At 38.0% G+C, this 26,248-nt stretch overlaps 1 protein-coding gene across 8 annotated transcripts in view; it reads left to right on the plus strand.

Annotated features, from left to right (window-relative positions):
• The window catches only part of GCKR (glucokinase regulator), a 326,754-nt gene that overhangs the window by 278,422 nt on the left and 22,084 nt on the right, over window positions 1–26,248 (plus strand). For 7 of the 8 annotated variants that reach the window (XM_053709432.1, XM_053709430.1, XM_053709435.1 and 4 more), the window contains exons 17-19: window positions 6,588–6,671; window positions 8,395–8,544; window positions 17,584–17,718. In XM_053709432.1, the coding sequence (XP_053565407.1) occupies window positions 6,588–6,671; window positions 8,395–8,544; window positions 17,584–17,718 (369 nt within the window). The remainder of the gene's footprint in view (window positions 1–6,587; window positions 6,672–8,394; window positions 8,545–17,583; window positions 17,719–26,248) is intronic. The other variant, XM_053709438.1, reaches the window with a different exon arrangement.

Genomic DNA, 26,248 nt, shown 5'->3' on the forward strand with positions numbered 1-26,248 from the left:
GGCCCCAATAAGTGCTCATCAAGCAGGGAAGAGTAATTTCCTTCCAGTTTCCTGCTTTCTTTCTGATTGTAATTCCATTTAGTTCTTCCTGAGATAGCTGGAATGAGATTTGCAAGGGAAATACATGTGTACACACAAAAGAAATAAGTTATTGCAATTAAAGGTGTTTGTGAAACATCTTGTAGTAGGATAAGCCGAATTACTTTATTTTATACACCAAAAGTATGTGTAGTCTGTTTATCTATGTTGTTGTCTATATGTCAATCAATTTCTAGTCAGCAGGCCAGATTCTCTGCAGAATTCTGACCTATACAAGATAATATGTTTGCTGCAGATCCAACCTTACCAGTTTTATCCCAAAGTACAAGGTGACCTGTTTTGCTTTCAATGTTACTTTGCCCTAATGCCTCCTGCTTCCTCTGCCAGTGTTACCTGCTTTACATTTACTTGGTATGCATGTTGATAATAAAAGAAAATGACACTCAGACGCCTTGTGACCATATTTTTACTTTAAATCACATTATTATTGTTTCTTACTGCAGAGTGCACACACAAACCACAAGATCATAAATATCAGATGTTTACATTACAGAGACGTATACATCTTGAGAGCCAGGGAAAAACATCTCCTAAAATTTACTAAGTCTCTTAGCTTTTTGAATTATTCAACATCATCTGTATACAAATACCCCTTCATGTGCTTTAAAAAGTGTATAACAGGCTTCTCACTATTCAGTATCAGTTGAATCCAGAGGCGTAACTAGAAACCCCAGGGCCCCGGTGCAAGAATCCATGAAGGGCCCCCTTCACCGGTATCGTGTGAGGTTGGCATTAGTTACTATGCATTACTACACACCCACACATATATCATAAATGTAGCTTAGGTATTAGTACAGTCCATGCATACAGTATATGCACACAAACTCACTCACACACACATACATATACATATATATACATACACACATATACATATATATATATATATATATATATATATATATATATATATATATATATATACACACACATATACATACACACATATATATTTATATATATGTATATGTATATTATTATAAAGCGCAAACAGATTCCGCAGCACTGCCCATGGTTACAAGGATAACAGTACAATTGAGAAACAATATGATAAGACAAAATTTTACAGACAAATACAGGGGGAATTGAGGGCCCTATTCCTGTGGGAACTAATGCAGAACAGATCGCACTCCAGACGTCCAGTAATGATAACCCAGGGTAATAATAAGCATTAAGGAAAGTGCACTCCAATAGGAATTATTTTCAATATAGTCACTTTTATTGTGAACTTTTTCGTACCAAACAAGTCTGTCCTCAGACAAAATAAGTGTACAAACTTATTTTGTCTGAGGACGGACTTGTTTGGTCCGAAAACGTTCACAATAAAAGTGACTATATTGAAAATAATTCCTATTGGAGTGCACTTTCCTTGCTGCTATATATATGTATATATATATATATATATATATTTCCTTGCTGCTATATATATATATATATATACACACACACACACATATATATATATATAGATAGATATATAGATATACACACACACATATATATATAGATATATTGATATACACACACATACACATATATATATATATATATATATACACACACACACATATATATATATATATATATACACACACACATACACACAAACACACGCGCTATTACTATCATCACTTTTGTATAGTGCCACATATCATACCGACTCCTGCTGTTCCTTCCACAGCTACTCTAGTCCATTTATATACCCATTTCACAATGTGGAACTGGGGCGAAATATGGCCCACACCCCGCCCTTGAACTTCCGAACCATGCCTATGAAAAATCTGAACTATGCCTCTTGCTACCCAATCTAACAATCAGACATAAGTGACTATGCCACAATGTCCCTCAATTACACCCACACCCTTATGTTTGCCTCTAGGCTAGGAAGTTGACTACATTGGTTAAGGCAGTGTTTTTCAACCAGTGTGCCGTGAGAGATCCTCAGGTGTGCCACGGCAGACTGACAACAGTGTGACATATTTTTTAAACTTTGCTTGGTTTTTACTCCCACTGCAGGGGTAGTTTGTAGGAGGCATGGCATAACAGTACAATACATACAGTATGTGTGTGTTTGTGTGTATGTGTGTGTATATATATGCTGTGTTAGGCTACAATGTGTGATTTTTTTAAAATTTTGGGATGGTGGTGTGCCACAGGATTTTTTAATGTAAAAAAGTGTGCCACGGCAAAAAAAAGGTTAAAAATCACTGGGTTAAGGTTTCCATTAATTAATAAATATTGTTCTATCTATAGTTCTAAAGGCCATAGTTAGTTATTGGCTTAGGACTAGGGGTTTTTTTTTTGTTGTTTTTTCCACCCAGGATTAGTTCTTGATTTGGGGCCAAATACAAATTCAATTTTCTGTAAACTTAAAAAAATCCCTAACCCTAAATAACTTATTCTCTAGGATGGGAAGGCCACTTTACAAGTTTGTGAATCTGCTAAATAGAAAAGATCACAAAGTGATAAGATGTCTCTCACAGGAGAAGTCTTTATATCATAATGAATATAGGGCAGGAACTGTTTTAGTTAAGAGTGTGTTTGCCACCAGGAACCATACACATTACTCATTTCTGGTTATCTTCATGTAAAACACTCACCACAGAATGATTGCAAGCTCAGTGGTTTAGTAAACAACTCTATATACAACACTGCAATTTATCAGCATCTCTGCATAAAACAAAACCTATAGCTTGTTTCTTTTCCTTGCTAAATGCCTGCACGCTGTAGAATTTGTCCTGTATATTTTATATCCTAATCAAGTGTCTGTTTCCCAAGAGGCAGCTTAGAGTTTCCATAACAGGACCTGTTTCTCCACCTCACATTCATGCATACAGTGCAATCCCTCTCACAGGTATTTTGTGTATAAGCTTTAACATAAGGGCCCCGGCAATAGCCAACATTGTCTGTGCATGTGACTAGTGACTGTCTGTGAGAATAGGCGTTAGAAGGCAGACGGGCAGTGGTGGACTGGAACAGGTGACCAGAGTAATAACGCAGGTATGAGATGACTCTCTGAGCCTAGCATTTGGCAAACAAACACAGTGGCAGTTGGGAGGTGAGACAGTCACAGACTGAAACTTAATCAAATTGAGAGAGAGACTGGAGACATGATCTGCCGTGCCGAGCGTTGGTGTACATTCTTTTAGCTAGCCTCTGCTCTCTGCCTAATCTTTATAAAAAGTAATCTACCAACTGATGTCACACTGAGTCTGACTGTGCTGCATTGCTCACTCTTTTGTCTCTCTCTTGTGACTGACTCATCTCTAGCCCCAGTCCGTCCCGGCTCCTCACTGCTGACTCTGTCTGCGCCCGCACGCCACATGCGCCGCTCACTGACTGACTACACGTGCAGTCATGAGCCGATTGAGCAGACTAGTGACTATACGTGCATTCAGTCATTCAGGAGCGAAGGAGGAGGCACCAGAGTCAGACTACACATGCAGGGCAGCCCACAGTCAGGAAATTAATGGGGGGAAAAAATTAAATTTTCTTTTTGTTGTTGTTGAAGCTGCCCCCCCCCAGGCCCCCTTAAGGGAAACCTCCCGCCGGGCATGGTCGCAATAGCGAACGCTGCAACCCGGTAGTTCCGCCCCTTGTATGTGCGTGTGTGTATGTGTGTAAGTGTGTGTATGTTTGTGTGTGTGTTTGTGTGTGTATAAAACAATATTAATTGTGAGGGGGTGAAAGTCTCGGTGAGTTCCCACAATTATTTTGTAGGACTTGACCCCTGTATATAAATATGCAAGTATAGGTATATACAGATATATGTATTTACAAAACTTGTGATACGTGACATGTGTGCTACCCAAAACACCTAAAAAGCTTACTTCTAGCGAAGTTTACGCTCAACCGGGAGCGCTTAAATAGCACGCACTTGTAATCTAGCCCAATATGGTTTTTATCAAATATAAATCAGTATTTTCAGTGTACTTTACCTGTGAGGGGGCTTCAGACGCGCCCAGTCACTAAGGCTACAAGACTCACTTTACAATGTAAAAATAAAATACGCTTTGAATTTTGTACATCTTGGAATTATTTTAAATTTGTATTTTTAAATTATTAAATTAATTAATATTTACTTGCATACTCGAAAAACAGATTTTACTGGATGTTTATTATGCAAATTATTTGTAATACATGCTTTGATTACAATTAATACATTGTACTTTCAATGCTATTTTTAAATAGATCATTTTATTGAACAGTAGATGGTGTAAACTGCAGTGTGTGTTTCTCCCTGTGATAGACAATTACTGCGGTTTAATGTCATGAGTAGGGACGTCTCATTCTAAGTTATAGTGGCCACAAAAGCAAGTGGCACAAGTTAGTGTCAGGCTGTGTCACCTAAAGAGACAGAGGCTTGATCTGGTACAGAGAATTTGTCTGTAACCGCACAGCAGAAAATAACATCACATTCATCTAATCAGATTATAAGTGTGAATACCATTTATACATTAAAGGGATACTAAAACCAATTTTTTTCTTTCATGATTCAGAGCAGTAATTTTAAGCAACTTTTGTGATTTACTCCTATTATCAATTTTTCTTCGTTCACTTACTATCTTTATGTAAAAAAGCAGGAATCTAAGCACCTGGGTAGCACTTGCTGATTGGTGCTAAATGTAGCCACCAATCAGCATTCAGCAAGCGTTAGCCAGGGTTCTGAACCTAAAATGGCCCGGCCCCTAAGCTTAGATTCCTTCTTTATCACAGGAAAAAGATTGGGTTTAGTATCCCTTTAATAAGATAATAACAATAGTGGTGATAAGTAAACAAGTAAAACACAGAGAATAGATAATAAACAAACCCCTGTCCTGTTAAGACAGCAATGTGTTGTGTTAAAGCATAATTATTAGCAAATTTATCTTCTAATAAAATAATTCAGCGCTAGCTATTAGTCTGTAGGCATAATGATATATACAGGGCATGTGAAATGATTTGAGAATTATAAGAGTCTGTATGTAGCATATTGTCTCTAACAGTTTGTTTGGATGCTACGTTGCTATTTTTATTAGATTTTTACTAATAAAACAAGACATTTTTTTTTCAATATTTGTCTTGCCAGAAAGTATCAAAAAAATGACTGAAGCTTAAATAATTAATTTCATTAACAAAAATAGAATATGATATCTAAGTTACAGTTGATCTTTAAAAAAAATCATTATTTAAAGATAAATTATTTCTGCTTTTTTTTTGTGATGCAAAAGATAAAAATACAATGGAAGTTTTAAATCTGCTTTTATCTATTTTAAAATAGCTTTCCAGATAAAAGGGAACAAGAAAATAAGGCGTAAATCAGCCTACAGTATACCGTAGTAAAGTCATTTATCTGATGGAAAATTATCTATAATTTGTGTGTAAAATAAATAGGAATTGGTGAATCTATGCTGCAAAAAAAGTGTCTGTTTTTTAAGAATTACCAAAATGTAACTAATATTATAGAAAGTTTCTGCTTTTTAGTTACCCCAGATTTCCTGTGGTATGTTGGGGTGAGTGACTCCCAACACAAAGACTCATGAAATGAAATAACAGAATCAGTCAATAAAGTCACCTGACCCGCGTAATCCAAACAGCCAAATTTTGTGCACGTTCACGTATCCCCCATAGAAGTCAATGGAGAAGATAAATAGAAAAAACAAAAAAACACAAAAAACCCTAATCTGTTGTGCAAAGCCCATTTCCATGTACTAGAAAAGTGCTCATGAAAATGTGAATATTTCATGTTGCGAAAATGTTTCCGTAACAGAATATGTTCTATGTATTTATAAATAAATATCTCTATATATGTGATGATTGTTGGATTGATATATCGATTTATATTTATATTTATTATCTCCCTATTTAAACATACTGTATGTATATACATATAAATGCATGTTTCTCTATGTATGTGTATGTTTGTCAATGTAACATCCCTGCGTCTGCTTTTATTTCTAACCCCCGAGATCTTCTTTCTTTAAGCCCTTATAACTTTATATTGTGCAATATTTTTATAAAATATTTTTTATTAGACCGTGTTTATATGAGTGTAACTGTACTGTGTAATGTATTTATTAGACCGTGTTTATATGAGTGTAACTGTACTTTGTAAAGTATTTTTGAAGTGTTTTGTGAAACTTTTTTGCGGAAAACTGTTAACTACAGCTCTTTGAGTGCAGAAAGGATGCACGCAATCGCGATTTTTCAAGAGTTGTAATACCTGCGCAATGGAAATTGATTGCAAAAAGACCATATCATGCGCAAAAAACCCATACCACAGGACTTATAATCTTGCCCATAGATTTTTATGACACTGCAATTTAATTAATATACAAATCACGTTATTTTGATACTTTAGACTCTAGTACAAAACCCCTCACATATACATATGTTTACTATCATAACATGTTTGCCTCATAAATAAAATTATATCATCAATGTCTTTAACCCATTAATGGATAACATATAGCAGAGGTCAAGGTTTTATACTTTTTCTTTCCTTTCAGAATCCTACCAAGAAGATCATTCCAAACATTATTGGAATCACATGGCCAATTCTGTTCCTAGAGTATGAAGGTGCCTTTATACAGGTATTAGGTTGTGTACTCAGTACTTTTATGTCCAGAGAAGGTTCTGCTTACAACAGGAATAAAGATAAATGTGACCTATAACTTGCATATGCTCTAGGCACTTTTGTGGTCTCCTCATGTATAAGTTGACCCTGAATATGGCCATAATAGTGGGGGAAATCCTGACTTTTTGGTCTACATAGACTATAATTATAGGGTTCCTTATTCTACGTGTGAGCAGAAAGTAAACCAACAGATAAAAGTGGTTGGATGGACTCACTTTCAGCCTGTCCAATCTCTTCATGAGTTAGTTATATTAACCAATAGGAAGGGGGTTGTTTGTTTCGAAGGAATAGAGCTGAGACAAGATTAGGCTTAGGGTTAAATACATTGGCTACTAAATCATTGCTCTGTATGTAAACAGTAGCAACTAAACCATTAACCTTTCTTAATTAATATTAACATGGCCTGTTTGTATATATTATTGTCTTATTTGTGTAGCTGCTAACACATTGTCCTCTCTGTATAGCTACTATCATGCTGCCTTCTATCTATTGCTAATAACATTGTCTGATCTGTGTAGCTGCTAACACAATGCCCTCTCTGTATAGTTACTACCATGCTGCCTTCTATCTATTGCTATTAACATTGTCTGATCTATGTAGCTGCTAACACATTGTCCTCTCTGTATAGTTACTACCATGCTGCCTTCTATCTATTGTTAATAACATTGTTTGATTTGTGTAGCTGCTAACACAATGCCCTCTCTGTATAGTTACTATCATGCTGCCTTCTATCTATTGCTAATAACATTGTCTCATTTGTGTAGCTGCTAACAGATTGTCCTCTCTGTATAGTTACTATCATGCTGCCTTCTATCTATTACTATTAACATTGTCTGATTTGTATAGCTGCTAACACATTACCCTCTCTGTATAGTTACTATCATGCTGCCTTCTATATATTGCAAATAACATTGTCTGATTTGTGTAGTTGCTAACAGATTGCCCTCTCTGTATAGTTACTATCATGCTGCCTTCTATCTATTACTATTAACATTTTCTGATTTGTGTAGCTGCTAACAGATTGTCCTCTCTGTATATTTACTTTCATGCTGCCTTCTATCTATTGCTAATAACATTGTCTGGTTTGTGTAGCTGCTAACACAATGCCCTCTCTGTATAGTTACTATCATGCTGCCTTCTATATATTGCTAATCACATTGTATGATTTGTGTAGCTGCTAACAGATTGTCTTCTCTGTATATTTACTTTCATGCTGCCTTCTATCTATTGCTAATAACATTGTCTGATTTGTGTAGCTGCTAACAGATTGTCCTCTCTGTATATTTACATTCATGCTGCCTTCTATCTATTGCTAATAACATTGTCTGATTTGTGTAGCTGCTAACACAATGCCATCTCTGTATAGTTACTAGCAGCATGCTGCCTTTTATCTATTGCTAATTACATTGATTTGTGTAGCTGCTAACAGATTGCCCTCTCTGTATAGTTACTATCATGCTGCCTTCTATCTATTGCTTATAACATTGTCTGATTTGTGTAGCTGCTAACACAATGCCCTCTTTGTATAGTTAATATCATGCTGCCTTCTATCTATTGCTAATAACATTGTCTTATTTGTGTAGCTGCTTAAATCTTATCATTTTATATCTATGTGACAATTGTCTCTATTAGATTCCCTACAAGCACATTGCAGCTCTGTTTTGCTTTTGTCTCTACAGATGTTCCAGAGGGAGCTCAGCACTAAGTGGATTCTGAACACAATAACCAGCGGAGCTCATGTCCTCAGGGGGAAAGTGTACAGGAATCTCATGGTGGACTTTAAAATCAGCAACACTAAACTGTTCCAAAGGGCTCTGTCTGTGCTGCAGGTGACAAATATTTTCTGTGTAACCTTCATAATGTTCTTCCCCTTATACTGATCATTTTTAGACAACTGTCAATCAAGGGTTACATTGTGATAATCCTGTACAAATACAGAAGAGCAAAGTCTCTGTCACTATGAGTTAACTTCTTGCTTTCTCTCTCAGTAAATGTAGGATGGGGAAGTTTTCACTTCCCTTTGCCCTCAGAAACAGATGACAGCACTATTTAGTTTCCTGCCTTCCTCTTACCGCATTACTGCAGATTATTTCTTATGTAGCAGTTTTAATGTAATAATATACAGAAATAGACCTGAAGTAAAGTGTAAAGGTGAAAAAACCCCACAAAACACATAAAAAAACTATATTAAAATAAACTATTACACTAATATACACTTGTTAAAAAATAATACTGATTTAATATGTATAAAAAAAGGTGTTAAAAGGAGTATAGTATATGGCAAGGTGTTTGAATGTATGTATATAAACTCAACCGGCCACTTGATTAGGTATACCTGTTCAATTGCATGGTAACACAAATTGCTAATCTTCCAATCACATGACAGCAACTCAGTGCATTTAGGCATCTATACGTGGTGAAGACGACTTGCTGAAGTTCAAATCGAGCATCAGAATGGGGAAGAAAGGGTTTCAAGTGACTTTGAACGTGGCATGGTTGTTGGTGCCAGACGGGCTGGTCTGAGTATTTCAAAATCTAAGAAGTACAAATGGCAACAAAGTTGTGGTCCCAATGGAAACAAGCCAGGAGAGATTACTTACAGGTTAAAAAGTTCCTTTTATTACATATCACTTAAAAACGAAAAAGGCACAGCACAGTCGATACAGCTAATTATAGATTATTATAGATTATTTCAAAATCTGCTGATCTACTGGGATTTTCACGTACAACCATCTCTAGGGTTTACAAAGAATGGTTCAAAAAAGAGGAAAAATCCAGTGAGCGGCAGTTATGTGGACGGAAATGCCTTGTTGATGTCAGAGGGAAAAAAGGGCAGACTGTTTCAAGATGATAGAAAGGCAACAGTAACTCAAATAACCACTCCTTACAACCAAGGTATACAGAATACCATCTCTAAACGCTCAACACGTCAAACCTTAAGCAGATGGGCTACAGCAGCAAAAGACCACACTGGCTGCCACTCCTGTCAGCTAAGAACAGGAAACTGAGGCAACAATTCACACAGGCTCACCAAACTTGGACAGTAGAAGATTGAAAACATGGATCCATCCTGCCTTGTATCAACATTTCAGGCTGGTAGTGGTGTAATGGTGAGAGGGATATTTTCTTGGCAAACTTTGGGCCCCTTAGTACCAATTGAGCATTGTTTAAATGCCACGGCATATCTGAGTATTGTTTGCTGACCATGTCCATCCCTTTATGACTACAGTGTACTCATCTTCTGATGGCTACTTCCAGAAGGATAATGCATCATGTCACAAAGCTCAAATCATCTTACACTGGTTTCTTGAACATAACAATGAGTTCACTGTACTCCAATGGCCTCCACAGTCCCAGATCTCAATCCAATAGAGCACCTTGGGGATGTGCTGGAATGGGAGATTCGCATCAAGGATGTGCAGTCAACAAATCTGCAGCAACTGCATGTTGCTATCATGTCAAAATGGACCAAAATGTCTGAGGAATGTTTCCAACACGTTGTTGAATCTATGCCACAAACAATTAAGGCAGCTCTGGATGCAAAAGGGGATCCAACCCAGTAATAGCACTGTGTGTTTATATGTGTATAAATGTATATTTATGTGTTTATATGTTTAAATATGCATGTCAACACAAACATATATACAAATATAAAGACATATAAAAACACATTTACACATAAATAGAAATGTATATATATACTTCTGAGCCATCCTAGTCAAATACCTTGAAACATGCAATATAATTTTTTATAATTTTTAATGTTTTAATGTGTTTTGAATAGAAATACTTAAAATTCACATGTTCTGGGGGGCGGAGCCAACTACAGAGGAGTCAAGACGCATATCTTATAAGCTCCTGCAGAATTAATGAACATTTACCTTAATAAGAGAACAAAATTTATATTTCCTAGTTAAGTCCTGGACATATACTTATGAAAGGGGTGAGCTGTCTCCTTAAAGCCTATTTAGACGAGGTTTTAGCCATCTACTACGATAATCCTGTTTTGGGCCTCTATCAACTAACGTGACCACAAGGTAGAAGTGGTGCCTGCTCTATACCCACAGTCTGCCTTATACAGAGTCATCTACTGTTAAGCCAAATATGGCAGTCTCTTACGAAATGGTACTGGCGTGCCTAGAGGATTTAGAGGAGAAGATGTGTTGCAACTTTAATTACTTAACATTTATAATTCGGGATCAGCATGGAGGAGACGTACACTCGGTTCCTAAACAGAAGGCGGATATAGATTTCAATAAGAACGATGAGACCTCCTTGATTGCCGCAGGAGCACTAACCACTGAGATGGAAACCGAACATATGGAGCAAGATCCTACAAAGAAGCCGATTATCCCCTTGGGGTGGAGAGTGTACACAGCACAGGCTCATATGGGGTTACCTCTACATGAATCTCATCTGCATGCAACAACTAGTCTTGCAATAGAGAGGAGCTTTATTTCACCAGATCCTCTTGAAAAAGATCTACATTGGTGGGACAAAACATCACTATTTTCTAATCCCTCACCACTGACTGGAGGACTGCATCCTTATGAGGAGGGCTGGATTGCTGGTTCTGGAGAGGCCCCGGCTCCTCAGAAGCCTGTAGCAGAAGCTCACAGCGCTGTACCTTTGACGGAGATGGTTAGCACTTGGCATCTATCGCCCATTTCAGCTGGGGTCATTCAGGGAGCCGGTAACACCGATTTGAAGTTTTGCGTGGCAGTGATCTCACCAATACCTAAAACCCAACCTTCCAGCCCAGAACATCTATTAGGAGACACTATGTACATAGCCTTAGGCTTAGCTAGCTATGCGTTGTATCAGAATCCTGCTTTCACTTCCATGTTCAGCAGTTCCCTGATCCCATTCGCACTTCCCCTTGTACTCTGGAATTAATGGATCACACTCTGGACTAGGGGAATAGGCTAAAGCTAAGGGATAATAAAATCAACTGGGACTTTGTCTAGGTTAAAAAGTTGAATGCATGTTTATAGCATAGTCCACATATTTTGGTTTTACAGTTATATATATCTGAATATATCCTGTTCTTATATCATTTGTCTTGTGGACATAATAGTGTACATTTTTTTTTTTAGCCTAATTATTATGCAAGTAACTAACATGATATCTAAGGTTTTTTTAGAGGTTAGGTTTGCATAATTCACTAACTAGACATTTCATATATTATTATTAATGTCAATGAGGCTCTACACACATAGCCAGTTTTGCCCTACAAGATGTTTTATTAGGGGTATTTGGGTCATTTATGATAACATTTACGTACATGTGCATATCTCTCAGAGAGTATTCCTGTTTAACTATTCGCATTTGGATCATACCTAGATATGTTATTAGTGTTTAGAAGCAATATAGAAGCAAACAACATACTGTTGTTGTTTATGTTTCTGCTGGTTACCTAAATTTATAATAGAAGCTCAAAATATTTTATCTGCTTCATTAACGCTATATCAGTTCAAAACATCCTTTTATTTAGCCATAAGGTATAGATTTAAGTACTGTATTTAGCAAGATCTATCAAGTTGCCTAGTCTCTCATGTCCTTGCATCATACAAGCCATTAGTTTGTGGGATAGATTGCCATTGTTTCTGAGAAGATTAATCCTATCTTTATTATTGCTGAAAATATTTACCTGAGGCTAGGGTTATCTATGCGTGTGCCCGTTTGTCGCAGACAACACAGATTCTCTTCTGCCCCTAGCCGGCAGGGGCGAGAGAGATGTCAGGGTGGGCAGGGACAATGGTTGCTAGGTTTGACTGACTACTAGTCTGGTGTGTGAACATTAGTGTTATACCTTTGAGAAAGAGATAGGCTAACTTAATTCCCACATCATTGGGGACTTGGTTCCAACCAGCTGGTTTCCCTTTTTTACACCCAGAGCTATATACATATTATTAGAATTTCTATTAAGCTTTGCTCTAATTTGAACCCCTCCCCTCCCCACACTCCCCTTATGTTAGGGGTAAGCGGTGTTTACCCGCTGTTACATTCTATAAGCAGTTATATTATAATCATATGCTCGGGCCCATAGTTGGACCCACCTCAATATATGTTTTCATATACCTATATCTTTGCTCAATGACTTACTAAATATAATCATACTATTTTTGTGGTTATCTTTGGAGCTTTTTTGTTCCTATGTCAGTTGGTTTAGGAGTAATTATAACACTAGCCACTGTTCAATGCTGTTTATTAAATGTTATTAAAAGAGAAAAAAAAAATTCACATGTTCTTCACTTATATATACATTTATATATTTAAACATGAAAAGAATATTTTGATCTATGTGAAGAAAATAGGAATTTAAAGTATTCCTATAGCACTTTTGGCTTTAGTGCAGTTGATCTAGCGCAGTGTCGGGTTAGAGTGTGAGCAATAACTAATAGGTTTTTTGTAGCGCCCCCTATAGACGTCTATGGGCAGAAAGAGTTAGTGCTTATGATATCCGAAGTCCTGAAATTAGCGCACCTGAGTCTTTCGCTTGCACAATACCTTTTTATTTTCAACTTGTAATATGCACACAAAAATGGCCACTCTAAGGGCCAGATTACTCCACTAGAAGTAAGCTTTTTGCACACATCAGATAAAGCTCTTATTACAAGTTGAAAGTATGAAAATGTTACTTGCACGCTAACCCGATACGCGCAAAGATCCAAAGTTAGAATATCGCAATTGCATTAACATATTCTCCCATAGAAGTCAATAGAGCATGAAAAGTGAGAGGGGGGGAAGCGAGCACCCTACTTGCGGGCAAACTCAATAGCAATTTCTCAAGCGCGCTAACCTAACATGAAATATTAATATTTCACATTTCAATGTTCTATTTATTCTTAAATATATGTATACAGTATATATATATATATATATATATATATATATATATATATATATATATATATATATATATATATATATATATATATATATATATATATATATATACACACACAGTCGTGGCCAAAAATATTGGCACCCCTGCATTTCTTTCAGATAATGCACTACTTCCGCCAGAAAATTGTTGCAATTACAAATGTTTAGGCATTCTCATGTTTATTTCAAAAAAATGGAGGAAAAAAAAAAGCCAAATCTGACACATTCCACGCAAAACTCCAAAAATGAACTGGACAAAATGTTGTCACCTTCTCAAAATTGCTAGAAATAATTACATTCCAAGTTTGTGATGCTCCTGTAATTTGTAATTAAACTCACCTGTATCAATTAACAGGTGCTGACAATATAGAAATCCCACCGGTAACCAGTTAAAATGGTGAAAAATTCACTCAACCTTTCTGTTGTGTGTCTGTGTGCCACACTGAGCATGGAGAAGAGAAAGAGCAGCAAACAATTGTCTGAGGATTTGAGAACAAAAATTGTGGAAAAGCATGGACAATCTCCAGAGGTCTTAGTGTTCCTGTGTCCACTATGCGGAACATTGTCAAGAAGTTTACAGGCCATGGTACTGTATCTAATCTCCCTGGATGTGGACGAAAGTGAAAAATTGATCAAAGATTTCAGAAAAAGAAATGAGGCTTTTAAATAAATAAATATAGTCCCTACAGTCAAACATGTTGGAGGTTCACTGATGTTTTGGAGTTGCTTTGCTGCTTCAGGTATTGGATGTCTTGATTGTGTGCATGGCATTATGAAATCTGAAGACTACCAAAGAATTCTGTGGTGCAATGTAGGGCCCAGTGTCAGAAAGTTGGGTCTCTCAGTCAGAGGTCATGGGTCTTACAGCAGGACAAAGACCCAAAGCACATGTCAAAAAGCACCCAGAAATGGTTTAAAAAAAAGCCCTAGAGAGTGTTGAACTGGCCACCAATGAGTCCAGATCTCAATCCCATAGAGCATGTGTGGAGAGATCTCAAAACAACAGTTGGGAAAAGGAACCTTTCCAATCTAAAAGACCTGGAGCAGTTGGCAAAAGAAGAGTGGTCTAAAATTCCAGTAGAGAGGTGTAAGAAACTAATTTTTGGTTACAGGAAGCGATTGATTTCAGTTATTTTTTCTCCAAGGGGTGTGCTACCAAATATTTAATTGAGGGTGCCAATAATTTTGTCCAGTCCATTTTTGGAGTTTTGTGTGGAATGTGTCTTTTTTTCCACTTTTTTGTGTCATACTATTACAAACTAAATAAATAAACCTGAGAATGCTTAAATCTTTGTGATTGCAAAAAAATTTTGGGCGAAGTGGTGCATTATCTGACAGAAATACCGGGATGACAATATTTTTGGCCACGACTGTATATAAATATATATATATATATATATATATATATATATATATATATATATATATATATATACTGTATATATATATATATATATATATATATATACACATGTGTGTGTGTGTATACCTATATCTGCATATTCCTCTAGATATATAGGTATAAATATGTAAAGAAAAAACAGAAGCGCCACATGGCCCAATATTGTTTGGTCCGGAACTAGTAGATCTAAAGTAATGGGTAAACTCACGTTTAGTAGAGCACCTCAATTAGTGCTAAAAATGCGGTCTGGGATCTATTCAGTCACCCAGAAGACCAACTTCCTGCACAGGAACTGATGTCTGTATAGACAGAAGGGAGACACAGGTGCCTATATGGCCTAGTATTGGTGGTACAAGGATGTCAATACAAGCAAAGAGAAGAATGATACTCAAAAAGTATAAAGCACCTCTTGTGATGCTATAGAGGCATGAAGGTATTAATTCAGTCACCCAACAGACTTGTGGCCAGACATCCAAGTGGATTCAGAGGTGCAGATGGATCCCACAGTGGGCCAAAAAAGGAGATATTCCTCAGGAGATGGATAAAAGATATATATCCCAAAGAAAGATGCAGCAAGTGTTCAAATATTAAAAAATGACTTTAATAAAATTATAAAATCGCTGAGAAACGCGTTGCCTGTGATTTTATAATTTTATTAAAGTCATTTTTTAATATTTGAACACTTGCTGCATCTTTCTTTGGGATATATATCTTTTATCCATCTCCTGAGGAATATCTCCTTTTTTGGCCCACTGTGGGATCCATCTGCACCTCTGAATCCACTTGGATGTCTGGCCACAAGTCTGTTGGGTGACTGAATTGATCCCTTCATGCCTCTATAGCATCACAAGAGGTGCTTTATACTTTGTGAGTATCATTCTTCTCTTTGCTTGTATTGACATCCTTGTACCAACAATACTAGGCCATATAGGCACCTGTGTCTCCCTTCTGTCTATACAGACATCAGTTCCTGTGCAGGAAGTTGGTCTTCTGGGTGACTGAATAGATCCCAGACCGCATTTTTAGCACTAATTGAGGTGCTCTACTAAACGTGAGTTTACCCATTACTTTAGATCTACTAGTTCCGGACCAAACAATATTGGGCCATGTGGCGCTTCTGTTTTTTCTTTTCATAGATTGCTGCTCCTGGATCCTGGCCTGGATCATCACAGATAGCTGCCTCCTACCTCAATAGAGACTTTCACTTTATTATCACTTTGTTTGTCTTTTTTGATTATCTGCATTACTTTGTATCACATTGTTATTGGTTAACACTGGTTAACATTGCACATTGTATGATATATAATTCTTGTACCACATTGATACTGGTGTACACAGTATATTGCTTTGATATATCACCTTAGTATTATTTTTTTAAAATGTATTAATATTATTTTATAATATTTAGATAAATATAGGATTATTTGGTCACATCTCCTCTTTCACACTTAGGGCGCCCCCTCTCTCCCTTTTTTGATCACAAGGTATAAATATGTATTTACATGAACAGCATCAGCTATATATAGAAATATATAAATAAATATATCTCTGCCAGTACTTGCGCACTTCTGTTAGTGTGAGTTTAATTAGTCAGTCGAGCAATGGGCAGAACTACTGACTGTAGTGAGACATCTTCCCACTAAGTGAATATCTCTGCCAGTACTTGTGCACTTCTGTTAGTGTGTGTCTAATCAATCACTCGAGCAATGGGCAGAACTACTGACTGTAGTGAGACATCTTCCCCCTAAGTGAATATCTTCCAGTACTTCTGCACTTCTGTTAGTGTGAGTTTAATCAGTCACTCAAGCAATGGGCAGAACTACTGACCTTAGTGAGACCTCTGTCCCCTAAGTGAATATCTCTGCCAGTACTTCTGCACGTCTGTTAGTGTGAGTTTAATCAGTCACTCAAGCAATGGGCAGAAGTACTGACTGTAGTGAGACATCTTCCCCTAACTAAATATCTCTGCCAGTACTTCTGCACGTCTGTTAGTGTGAGTTTAATCAGTCACTCAAGCAATGGGCAGAAGTACTGACTATAGTGAGACATCTTCCCCTAACTAAATATCTCTGCCAGTACTTCTGCACTTCTGTTAGTGTGAGTTTAATCAGTCACTCAAGCAATGGGCAGAACTACTGACTGTAGTGAGACCTCTTCCCCCTAACTAAATATCTCTGCCAGTACTTCTGCACTTCTGTTAGTGTGAGATTAATCAGTCACTCAAGCAATGGGCAGAACTACTGACTGTAGTGAGACCTCTTCCCCCTAACTAAATATCTCTGCCAGTACTTCTGCACTTCTGTTAGTGTGAGTTTAATCAGTCACTCAAGCAATGGGCAGAACTACTGACTGTAGTGAGACATCTTCCGCCTAACTAAATATCTCTGCCAGTACTTGTGCACTTCTGTTAGTGTGAGTCTAATCAGTCACTCAAGCAATAAGCAGAACTACTGACTGTAGTGAGACATCTTCCCCCTAACTAAATATCTCTGCCAGTACTTCTGCATGTCTGTTAGTGTGAGTTTAATCAGTCACTCAGAACTACAGCTACTGACCATAATGTTGATTTTGTTGACAGAGAATTACAGGCCACTCTAAGCAGCGCTGCACAGATGCTGTTCTTCAGTCCATCTATAGAGAAGAGTTTGGTTCTGCACAAACAGAGAATGCAGAGATTTCAAAACACGTGGAGGCAGCTTCTTCATGCGATAAAGTAAGTTCTGGCAAAAACCTTAAGGGATTTACAGAAACATATGTAGTCTCAGGAGAATAGTTATACTAGTAAATTACCCATGAATCACCACAGGATAATGCTTAAACTGAGGCTTATTCATAATACAGTGATTGTCAATTCTACAATATCTCTTTTGAATATCGCTCTCAGTTCCAGAATGTTTATTGGGAGAAGAGACTCTTCCCGAGACCATAGACCCTGAGCTTTCAGGGATTCCCAGACCGCGCCCCAGCCCACTAGGCTGGCGTCGGTCGTGACAATGACCCACTCTGGTCTGCGGAAGCTCATTCCCTGTGACAGATTGTCCAGGGTCAGCCACCAACGGAGTGAATCTCTGGTCTTTTGATCTACTTGAATCGTCGGAGACAAGTCTGTATAATCCTCATTCCACTGTCTGAGCATGCACAGTTGTAATGGTCTTAGATGAATTCGTGCAAAAGGAACTATGTCCATTGTTTGCAACCATCAATCCTATTACTTCCATGCACTGCGCTATGGAAGGACGAGGAACAGAATGAAGTACTTGACAAGAGCTTAGAAGTTTTGATTTTCTGACCTCTGTCAGAAAAATCCTCATTTCTAAGGAATCTATTATTGTTCCCAAGAAGGGAACTCTTGTTGACGGGGACAGAGAACTTTTTTCTTTGTTCACCTTCCATCCGTGAGATCTGAGAAAGGCTAGGACGATGTCCGTATGAGCCTTTGCTTTTGACAGGGACGACGCTTGAATCAGGATGTCGTCCAAGTAAGGTACTACTGCAATGCCCCTTGGTCTTAGAACCGCTAGAAGGGACCCTAGTACCTTTGTGAAAATCCTTGGAGCAGTGGCTAATCCAAATGGAAGTGCCACAAACTGGTAATGCTTGTCCAGAAAAGCGAACCTTAGGAACTGATGATGTTCCTTGTGGATAGGAATATGTAGGTACGCATCCTTTAAATCCACGGTAGTCATAAATTGATTTTCCTGGATAGTAGGTAGGATCGTTCGAATAGTTTCCATTTTGAACGATGGTACCCTGAGAAATTTGTTTAGGATCTTTAGATCCAAAATTGGTCTGAATGTTCCCTCTTTTTTGGGAACTATGAACAGATTGGAATAAAATCCCATTCCTTGTTCTCTTATTGGAACTGGATGTATCACTCCCATCTTTAACAGGTCTTCTACACAATGTAAGAATGCCTGTCTCTTTATTTGGTTTGAAGATAATTGAGACCTGTGGAACCTTCCCCTTGGGGGTAGTTCCTTGAATTCCAGGAGATAACCTTGAGAAACTATTTCTAGCGCCCAAGGATCCTGAACATCTCTTGCCCAAGCCTGAGCAAAGAGAGAAAGTCTGCCCCCCACTAGATCCGGTCCCGGATCGGGGGCTATCCCTTCATGCTGTTTTGGTAGCAGTGGTAGGCTTCTTGGCCTGCTTACCCTTGTTCCAGCCTTGCATTGGTTTCCAGGCTGGTTTGGGTTGTGAAGTATTACCCTCTTGCTTAGAGGATACAGAATTAGAGACTGGTCCGTTTCTGCGAAAGGGACCAAAATTAGGCTTATTATTAGCCTTAAAAGACCTATCCTGTGGGAGGGCGTGGCCCTTTCCCCCAGTGATGTCTGAAATAATCTCTTTCAAATTAGGTCCAAATAATGTTTTACCTTTGAAAGGAATGTTAAGCAATTTTGTCTTGGAAGACACATCCGCTGACCAAGACTTTAGCCAAAGCACTCTGTGCGCCACGACAGCAAACCCTGAATTTTTCGCCGCTAATCTAGCTAATTGCAAAGCGGCATCTAAAACAAAAGAGTTAGCCAATTTAAGTGCTTGAACTCTGTCCATAACCTCCTCATACGAAGATTCTTTACTGAGCGATTTTTTCTAGTTCCTCGAACCAGAAACACGCTGCCGTAGTGACAGGAACAATGCATGAAATTGGTTGTAGAAGGTAACCTTGCTGTACAAAAATCTTTTTAAGCAAACCCTCTAATTTCTTATCCATAGGATCTTTGAAAGCACAACTATCTTCGATAGGAATAGTAGTGCGTTTGTTTAGAGTAGAAAACCGCCCCCTCGACCTTGGGGACTGTCTGCCATAAGTCCTTTCTGGGGTCGACTATAGGAAATAATTTCTTAAATATAGGGGGGGGAACAAAAGGTATGCCGGGCCTTTCCCACTCTTTATTTACTATGTCCGCCACCCGCTTGGGTATAGGAAAAGCGTCGGGGGGCACCGGAACCTCTAGGAACTTGTCCATCTTACATAATTTCTCTGGAATGACCAAATTGTCACAATCATCCAGAGTAGATAACACCTCCTTAAGCAGTGCGCGGAGATGTTCTAATTTAAATTTAAATGTCACAACATCAGGTTCAGCTTGATGAGAAATTTTTCCTGAATCTGAAATTTCTCCATCAGACAAAACCTCCCTCATGGCCCCTTGAGATTGGTGTGAGGGTATGTCAGAACAGTTATCATCAGCGTCCTCTTGCTCTTCAGTGTTTAAAACAGAGCAATCGCGCTTTCTCTGATAAGTAGGCATTTGGGATAAAAGATTTGCTATGGAGTTATCCATTACAGCCGTTAATTGTTGCATGGTAATAAGTATTGGCGCACTAGATGTACTAGGGGCCTCCTGTGTGGGCATAACTGGTGTAGACACAGTAGGGGATGATGTAGTATCATGTTTACTCCCCTCATTTGAGGAATCATCTTGGGCAATATCATTATCTGTTGCATTACTGTCCTTCACTTTGTTTGGACACTATGGCACAATTATCACATAAATTTAAATGGGGAGACACATTGGCTTTCATACATATAGAACATAGCTTATCTGATGGTACAGACATGTTAAACAGGCTTAAACTTGTCAACAAAGCACAAAAAACGTTTTAAAATAAAACCGTTACTGTCACTTTAAATTTCAAACTGAAAACCACTTTATTACTGAATATGTGAAAAAGTATGAAGGAATTGTTTAAAATTCACCAAAATTTCACCACAGTGTCTTAAAGCATTAAAAGTATTGCACACCAAATTTCAGAGCTTTAACCCTTAAATTAACGGAACCGGAGCCGTTTTTACATTTAACCCCTATACAGTCCCAGAATGAGGCTCTGTCTATAACTAGAAAGGCCCCCATCTGAAAAAGGTGTCCAACACAGTGCCTGCCGTTTTTCTAAACGTTCCCCAAGATTATAATACCAATAATTAGTTAGAATCTGCATAATATGCCTAGTAAAGCAATTGTTTTAGCCCAGAAAAATGTCTACCAGTTTTTTAAGCCCTTTTTGAAGCCCTTTATTCTTTTATGTTTAACTAAGAAAATGGCTTACCGGTCCCCATGAGGGGAAATGACAGCCTTCCAGCATTACATGGTCTTGTTAGAAATATGGCTAGTCATACCTTAAGCAGAAAAGACTGCTAACTGTTTCCCCCAACTGAAGTTACTTCATCTCAACAGTCCTGTGTGGAAACAGCAATCGATTTTAGTTACTGTCTGCTAAAATCATCTTCCTCTTACAAACAGAAATCTTCATCCTTTTCTGTTTCAGAGTAAATAGTACATACCAGCACTATTTTAAAATAACAAACACTTGATAGAAGAATAAAACTACATTTAAACACCAAAAAACTCTTAACCATCTCCGTGGAGATGTTGCCTGTGCAACGGCAAAGAGAATGACTGGGGTGGGCGGAGCCTAGGAGGGATCATGTGACCAGCTTTGCTGGGACTCTTTGCCATTTCCTGTTGGGGAAGAGAATATCCCACAAGTAAGGATGACGCTGTGGACCGGACACACCAATGTTGGAGAAATATGTGTAGGTCCTGGCTTGATACTAAGGGCATATGTGCTACAAAATATGTATATAGCGTTTTTTTCCTTGTGACAAAGTGGTATTTAGCGGGTCAGTATAAAGAGAGTAACTTCCCAATGTAGGCAATATAACAATCCCCGTAGAAAAGATGACTGTGCAAATATACACACAAACTCACCCAGTAGCTTCATGGGCATCCACTATCACAGAAACAGAGTACCAGGCTCTGACTGCTCGGTCCGGGATTTTCGTCACTCAAATAACAGGAACCTTGGGAAATGCTGTTGGATTCGACTCACGCTGGTAAGGAAACAAACACAGCGCCACTTTGATCCTCGCCGAGGGAAGCTCCTCAGTGGTAATGATGAGATAACCCCTTCTCCAATGGAAACGGAGGCTGGTGAGTCACGTGGGGGAATTGTGCCAATCACACACAGAGATGTAGTGCTGAGAGATCTTCAACCCGATACATAGAAACATAGAAACATAGATATTGACGGCAGATAAGAGCCATAGGCCCAGCAAGTCTGCCCGACCTTACCTAACAGTATAAACTTATCTAGTTCGTAGGATAGCCCTATGCTTGTCCCATGCATTTTTAAAGTCCCCCACAGTGTTTGTTGCTACTACCTCTTGAGGAAGTTTATTCCATAAATCAATCACTCTTTCTGTAAAGAAGTGCTTCCTCAAATTACTTCTGAATCTACTACCCTTTAGCTTGAGCTCATGACCCCTTGTTCTTGAATTTTCCATTTTATGTAAAATACCCACAGCCTCAGTTTTACTAAACCCTTTAATGTACTTGAAAGTTGCTATCATATCACAGGGTTAAATACAAACAGTTAAACTATCGGGGGTAGCCGTAATGTGGCTGTGGAAATCAGGAACAGGAGAAAGGATTCCTTGTAATCCAAATAACTAAACAAAAAAAGAGAAGAGTTGTTCCGATATTCCAAAAATAAAATAAAGGCTTTATTGGTATAAATTTAAAATAGATATGGTGTACACATGAACTGAAAGGTTTTACGCGTTTCGGCTTGAGCCGTAATCATAAACCTAAACAGACACAGGTATGTGTTGTTTAAAAAGGATAGGTAACTAATGGCTATTGGATGGTGCTTGACACACCCCTAGTTAACCATATAATTGTCTGAACATGCACGAAAATGTATACACCAATGCAGAGTAACGATTGTTTCAGGATGTGAACATGATTAAACACATGGTTGAACACATATTTTAAACACATATGAAATAATATAAGGGAGACTTTGTGTATGCAACACTTGATAGTACCATGCACTGTATTGTGAGAATAATCAAAAGAATATATACATGCAAAAATTAATTGCAAATAGATATATATAATGTAAACAACTTGCACATGATGCAAATATTCATAAATATATTGAATAGTTCGTACAAAGCTAATGCTGGTAAGGTACAAGAAACCTAAGTAATCTAAGTGTGCTTTACAAATGCATTGGGGAAGAAGTCAGTATACATGTACACAGTGGGAGACTCCTAAATATATACCATAAAAAAATATAAATATATATACCGTAAACATTCAATTTGATGTATTTACAAACAGCTTTAAAGTAGAACATAACTAGGGATGGATAATTAGTTAAATGAGACAGAGCAATTTGATATAATGCGGAGTGTTAGTTTCGAATTCATCAGGGGGCAACAGTAGAAAAGTAAGAGTCCCCATATATAATTAGGAGACTGTGTATAAACGTTTGCCACATAAGAATAAACCTCCTTTAAATATGCTCCATAAAACGACCTAATAATAACACTCACGATAAAATATTCAAATAACCTGACTCATTGTATAAAGCTCAAAAATATATATATGTATTATTATGGATAGTAGAATCATATCTCCAATAAATATGTTGATAGGACTGAGACTGGATCCCTTTTTTATAAAACCAAAATACAAGATACAAAATAGAATAGAATAGGACCGGATTCCTAATACTGGACCATGAAGCTGCTACCTCCAATGGTTAATGACATCAAACTCAGAATTAAAAACCATGGGGTATCTGGGTGCGCAGTTTCATGATCCAGTATATTTTCTTGTCTAGCAAGAATCTGATCCTTATTGCCTCCCCTAGGGAGCAAGCGTATGGCTTCAATAGCCCTCCACTTAAAAGAAGTGATATTTTTGCAGTGTACCTCAATGAAGTGCCTTGAAGGGCAGAGCAAGGTTTTTTCATACTTGATATAGCCGAGATGTTCACGGATGCGAGTCCTGACATCTCTGCTCGTCATGTAAAGTCACTAGTCATGTGAGCACCAGATGTCCATATAGTAGGGAAATCAACATACACTCCTGTTCGGTTGTTACAAAACAGGCAGGGAATTCCCCTACACACTCACCCCAGCTGTTCGGTCTTTCTCGGTGTCACTTTTAATAATGCTACAGCTTCGGAGTCGGCTCGTCCACAGGGAGTATCACCAGATAGATGCAACCAGTACTTGGCAGTCAAACCAGGACCTCTTAGTGCCTCCGTTCGTGGTCCGCTCCCCTCCTGGGTCCTCTCCTCGATCAGCTGCTTGGCATGTGACGTCACCCTGAACTCGACCACCAGCTGGCCACTCCTCCAAATGCCATTCCTCTCCGCGGCTGGGTGTTTGCAAGTGCAGGTAAAGATGGAATTTAGGCAATGCTGGAAGAACCACTGTGCATGCTCGGTCCCCGGATAGGCATACAATGTAGTGAAATAAGCTGCACCAGCGGACTTGAAGCAGATAAAATAGCTTTATTGACAGTTCGGAAAAAACTTCAATCTGAAGCATAAAACTTGAGTGACAAAATGTGCCTTAGGAATACACACACTGAACTGATTGCTGTTGCGTTTCAGCCCTTCTGGCCGTAGTCATAGCTGCAGTTCATAATCCCAATTAACCTTATAAACACTTGTGCATAATTGTGATTGGATAAAAACTTTATCCTGGGCGTATTCCTATTACAAGCACTTAGCAAAGATACCTTAATAACCTGAATAGATTTAAACACTGCATTTGACTGATGTTGTCACAAACATTTTATGTTTGAAATTGTAATTGGGAGACAGAGTGACTGCCCTGTAACCCCATAAATAAACTGAAAAATCAAAAAGTGAAATATAAAAAAAGGTAAATGATCAAATTTGAAAACAAATTCATATAAACATTATCATAAGAACTTATTGAGAAATAGCTGATGGGTGTATAGATGGGCATTTAGATGTAATGCACCCCTGAGTGCATTCATAACTATACATACTCCTTTTGCCATAATACTAAATAGACCCTTCTCAATGTATAATAAATATTGCACCAGATTTAGATGTCACAGAAGCAAAAGAGGGAGGGCCTTGGATACACAGAAGAATATTCTTTTATACCCAGGATTCCATTATTACCAAAAATTTATTAAATCAAATTCAGAGTTTAACCCTGTAGGAATCCTGGTTTTCAATCTATGTATCCAAAAGACCTCCCTCTTCGCTAGCAAGCTATCTGATTTAATACATTTTTAAATGTCTAGTGGGACATTTGGACGCTACAAAAATATATTACTAATGGCCTGATTCCCAGGGGCCTAAGGGTCAATAAATTACCACTTTTATAGTGAAGATGAGGGATTTTATAAGGGGGTTTGGAATGGAGTTTTGTCAGATTGCTCGCTCAAACTCATGGGAATGCTAATTGAGTATAAAACAAAAATTTTAATTTCTGTTTCAAAAGAAATAGATACATTACAGATAGAATTGAATGTACGTAGTAAGGATGTATCTTTTGGTAAATTTGACTCTATATTAAAGGTTTCCCTAGCTGAATCTAAAAAACTAATAAAGGAAATCAAACATGATAAATATTTAAGGGACCTAACAGATTATGAGAACAACAAAATCTATATTTGGAATAGAAAACAGAGAACTAGCTATAGGAGGGATAATGATCAGAAACGATTCCCCAAAGGAAAAAGATCAGGTAAAAAGGCAACAAAAATCAGGGTAAAACAAAGAGGGTATCCTTTAATGAAAGTGAGGCTGAGTCCTCTGGGGATTGTTCCACCTCAGGGGAAGATTAAGAATCTTCAGACAGGGGGACCGAAGCTCCTAGAGCAGGAGACAAGGTTCATACACCATTAGAGTCTTCCAAATACCAAACAGACCACACTGATCGATTAGAGCCTGTAAAAAGGGAACCTGATAATATCAAAATAGCGCAGGTTTTTCCCAGAGTACCGGGCGAATCCGGAGGTGGGGAAAAGGTACAAAAGGAAGGGGTATCCTGAAAGAAGCACCCCCACAACCCCCCAGGAGGGGCAGATCAGGAACGAAGTATGTATAAATTCTGTATAAATTCTGTGATTAACCTGTCCATACATCCACTCAGTGAATTGGAAACTAAAGTCTTAAATTACGGTCACAGTTTTGTTCCAGCAGACAGCTTTAATTTATTCCAAACCCTGGTAAACAGGTTAATCAGGAATCTTACCATCAAGAAATATTTTGCAAAAAGTAGTGAAGGAGACAGAAATGTGGGACAAGGTCCTTCAAATTGGGCTATACAAGGGGAGATAAAACCTTTGACTTTTCAGGAAGCCTGTGACTTGGAATCACTGGAAAGACTGGACAGTGAGAATGTTTACTCACTGGATGCATCTATTGACAGCACTACATCAAGGGGTCCTTCTCTC

This window comes from Bombina bombina, chromosome 4, assembly GCF_027579735.1.
Source record: "Bombina bombina isolate aBomBom1 chromosome 4, aBomBom1.pri, whole genome shotgun sequence".
Classification (NCBI taxonomy): domain Eukaryota; kingdom Metazoa; phylum Chordata; class Amphibia; order Anura; family Bombinatoridae; genus Bombina; species Bombina bombina.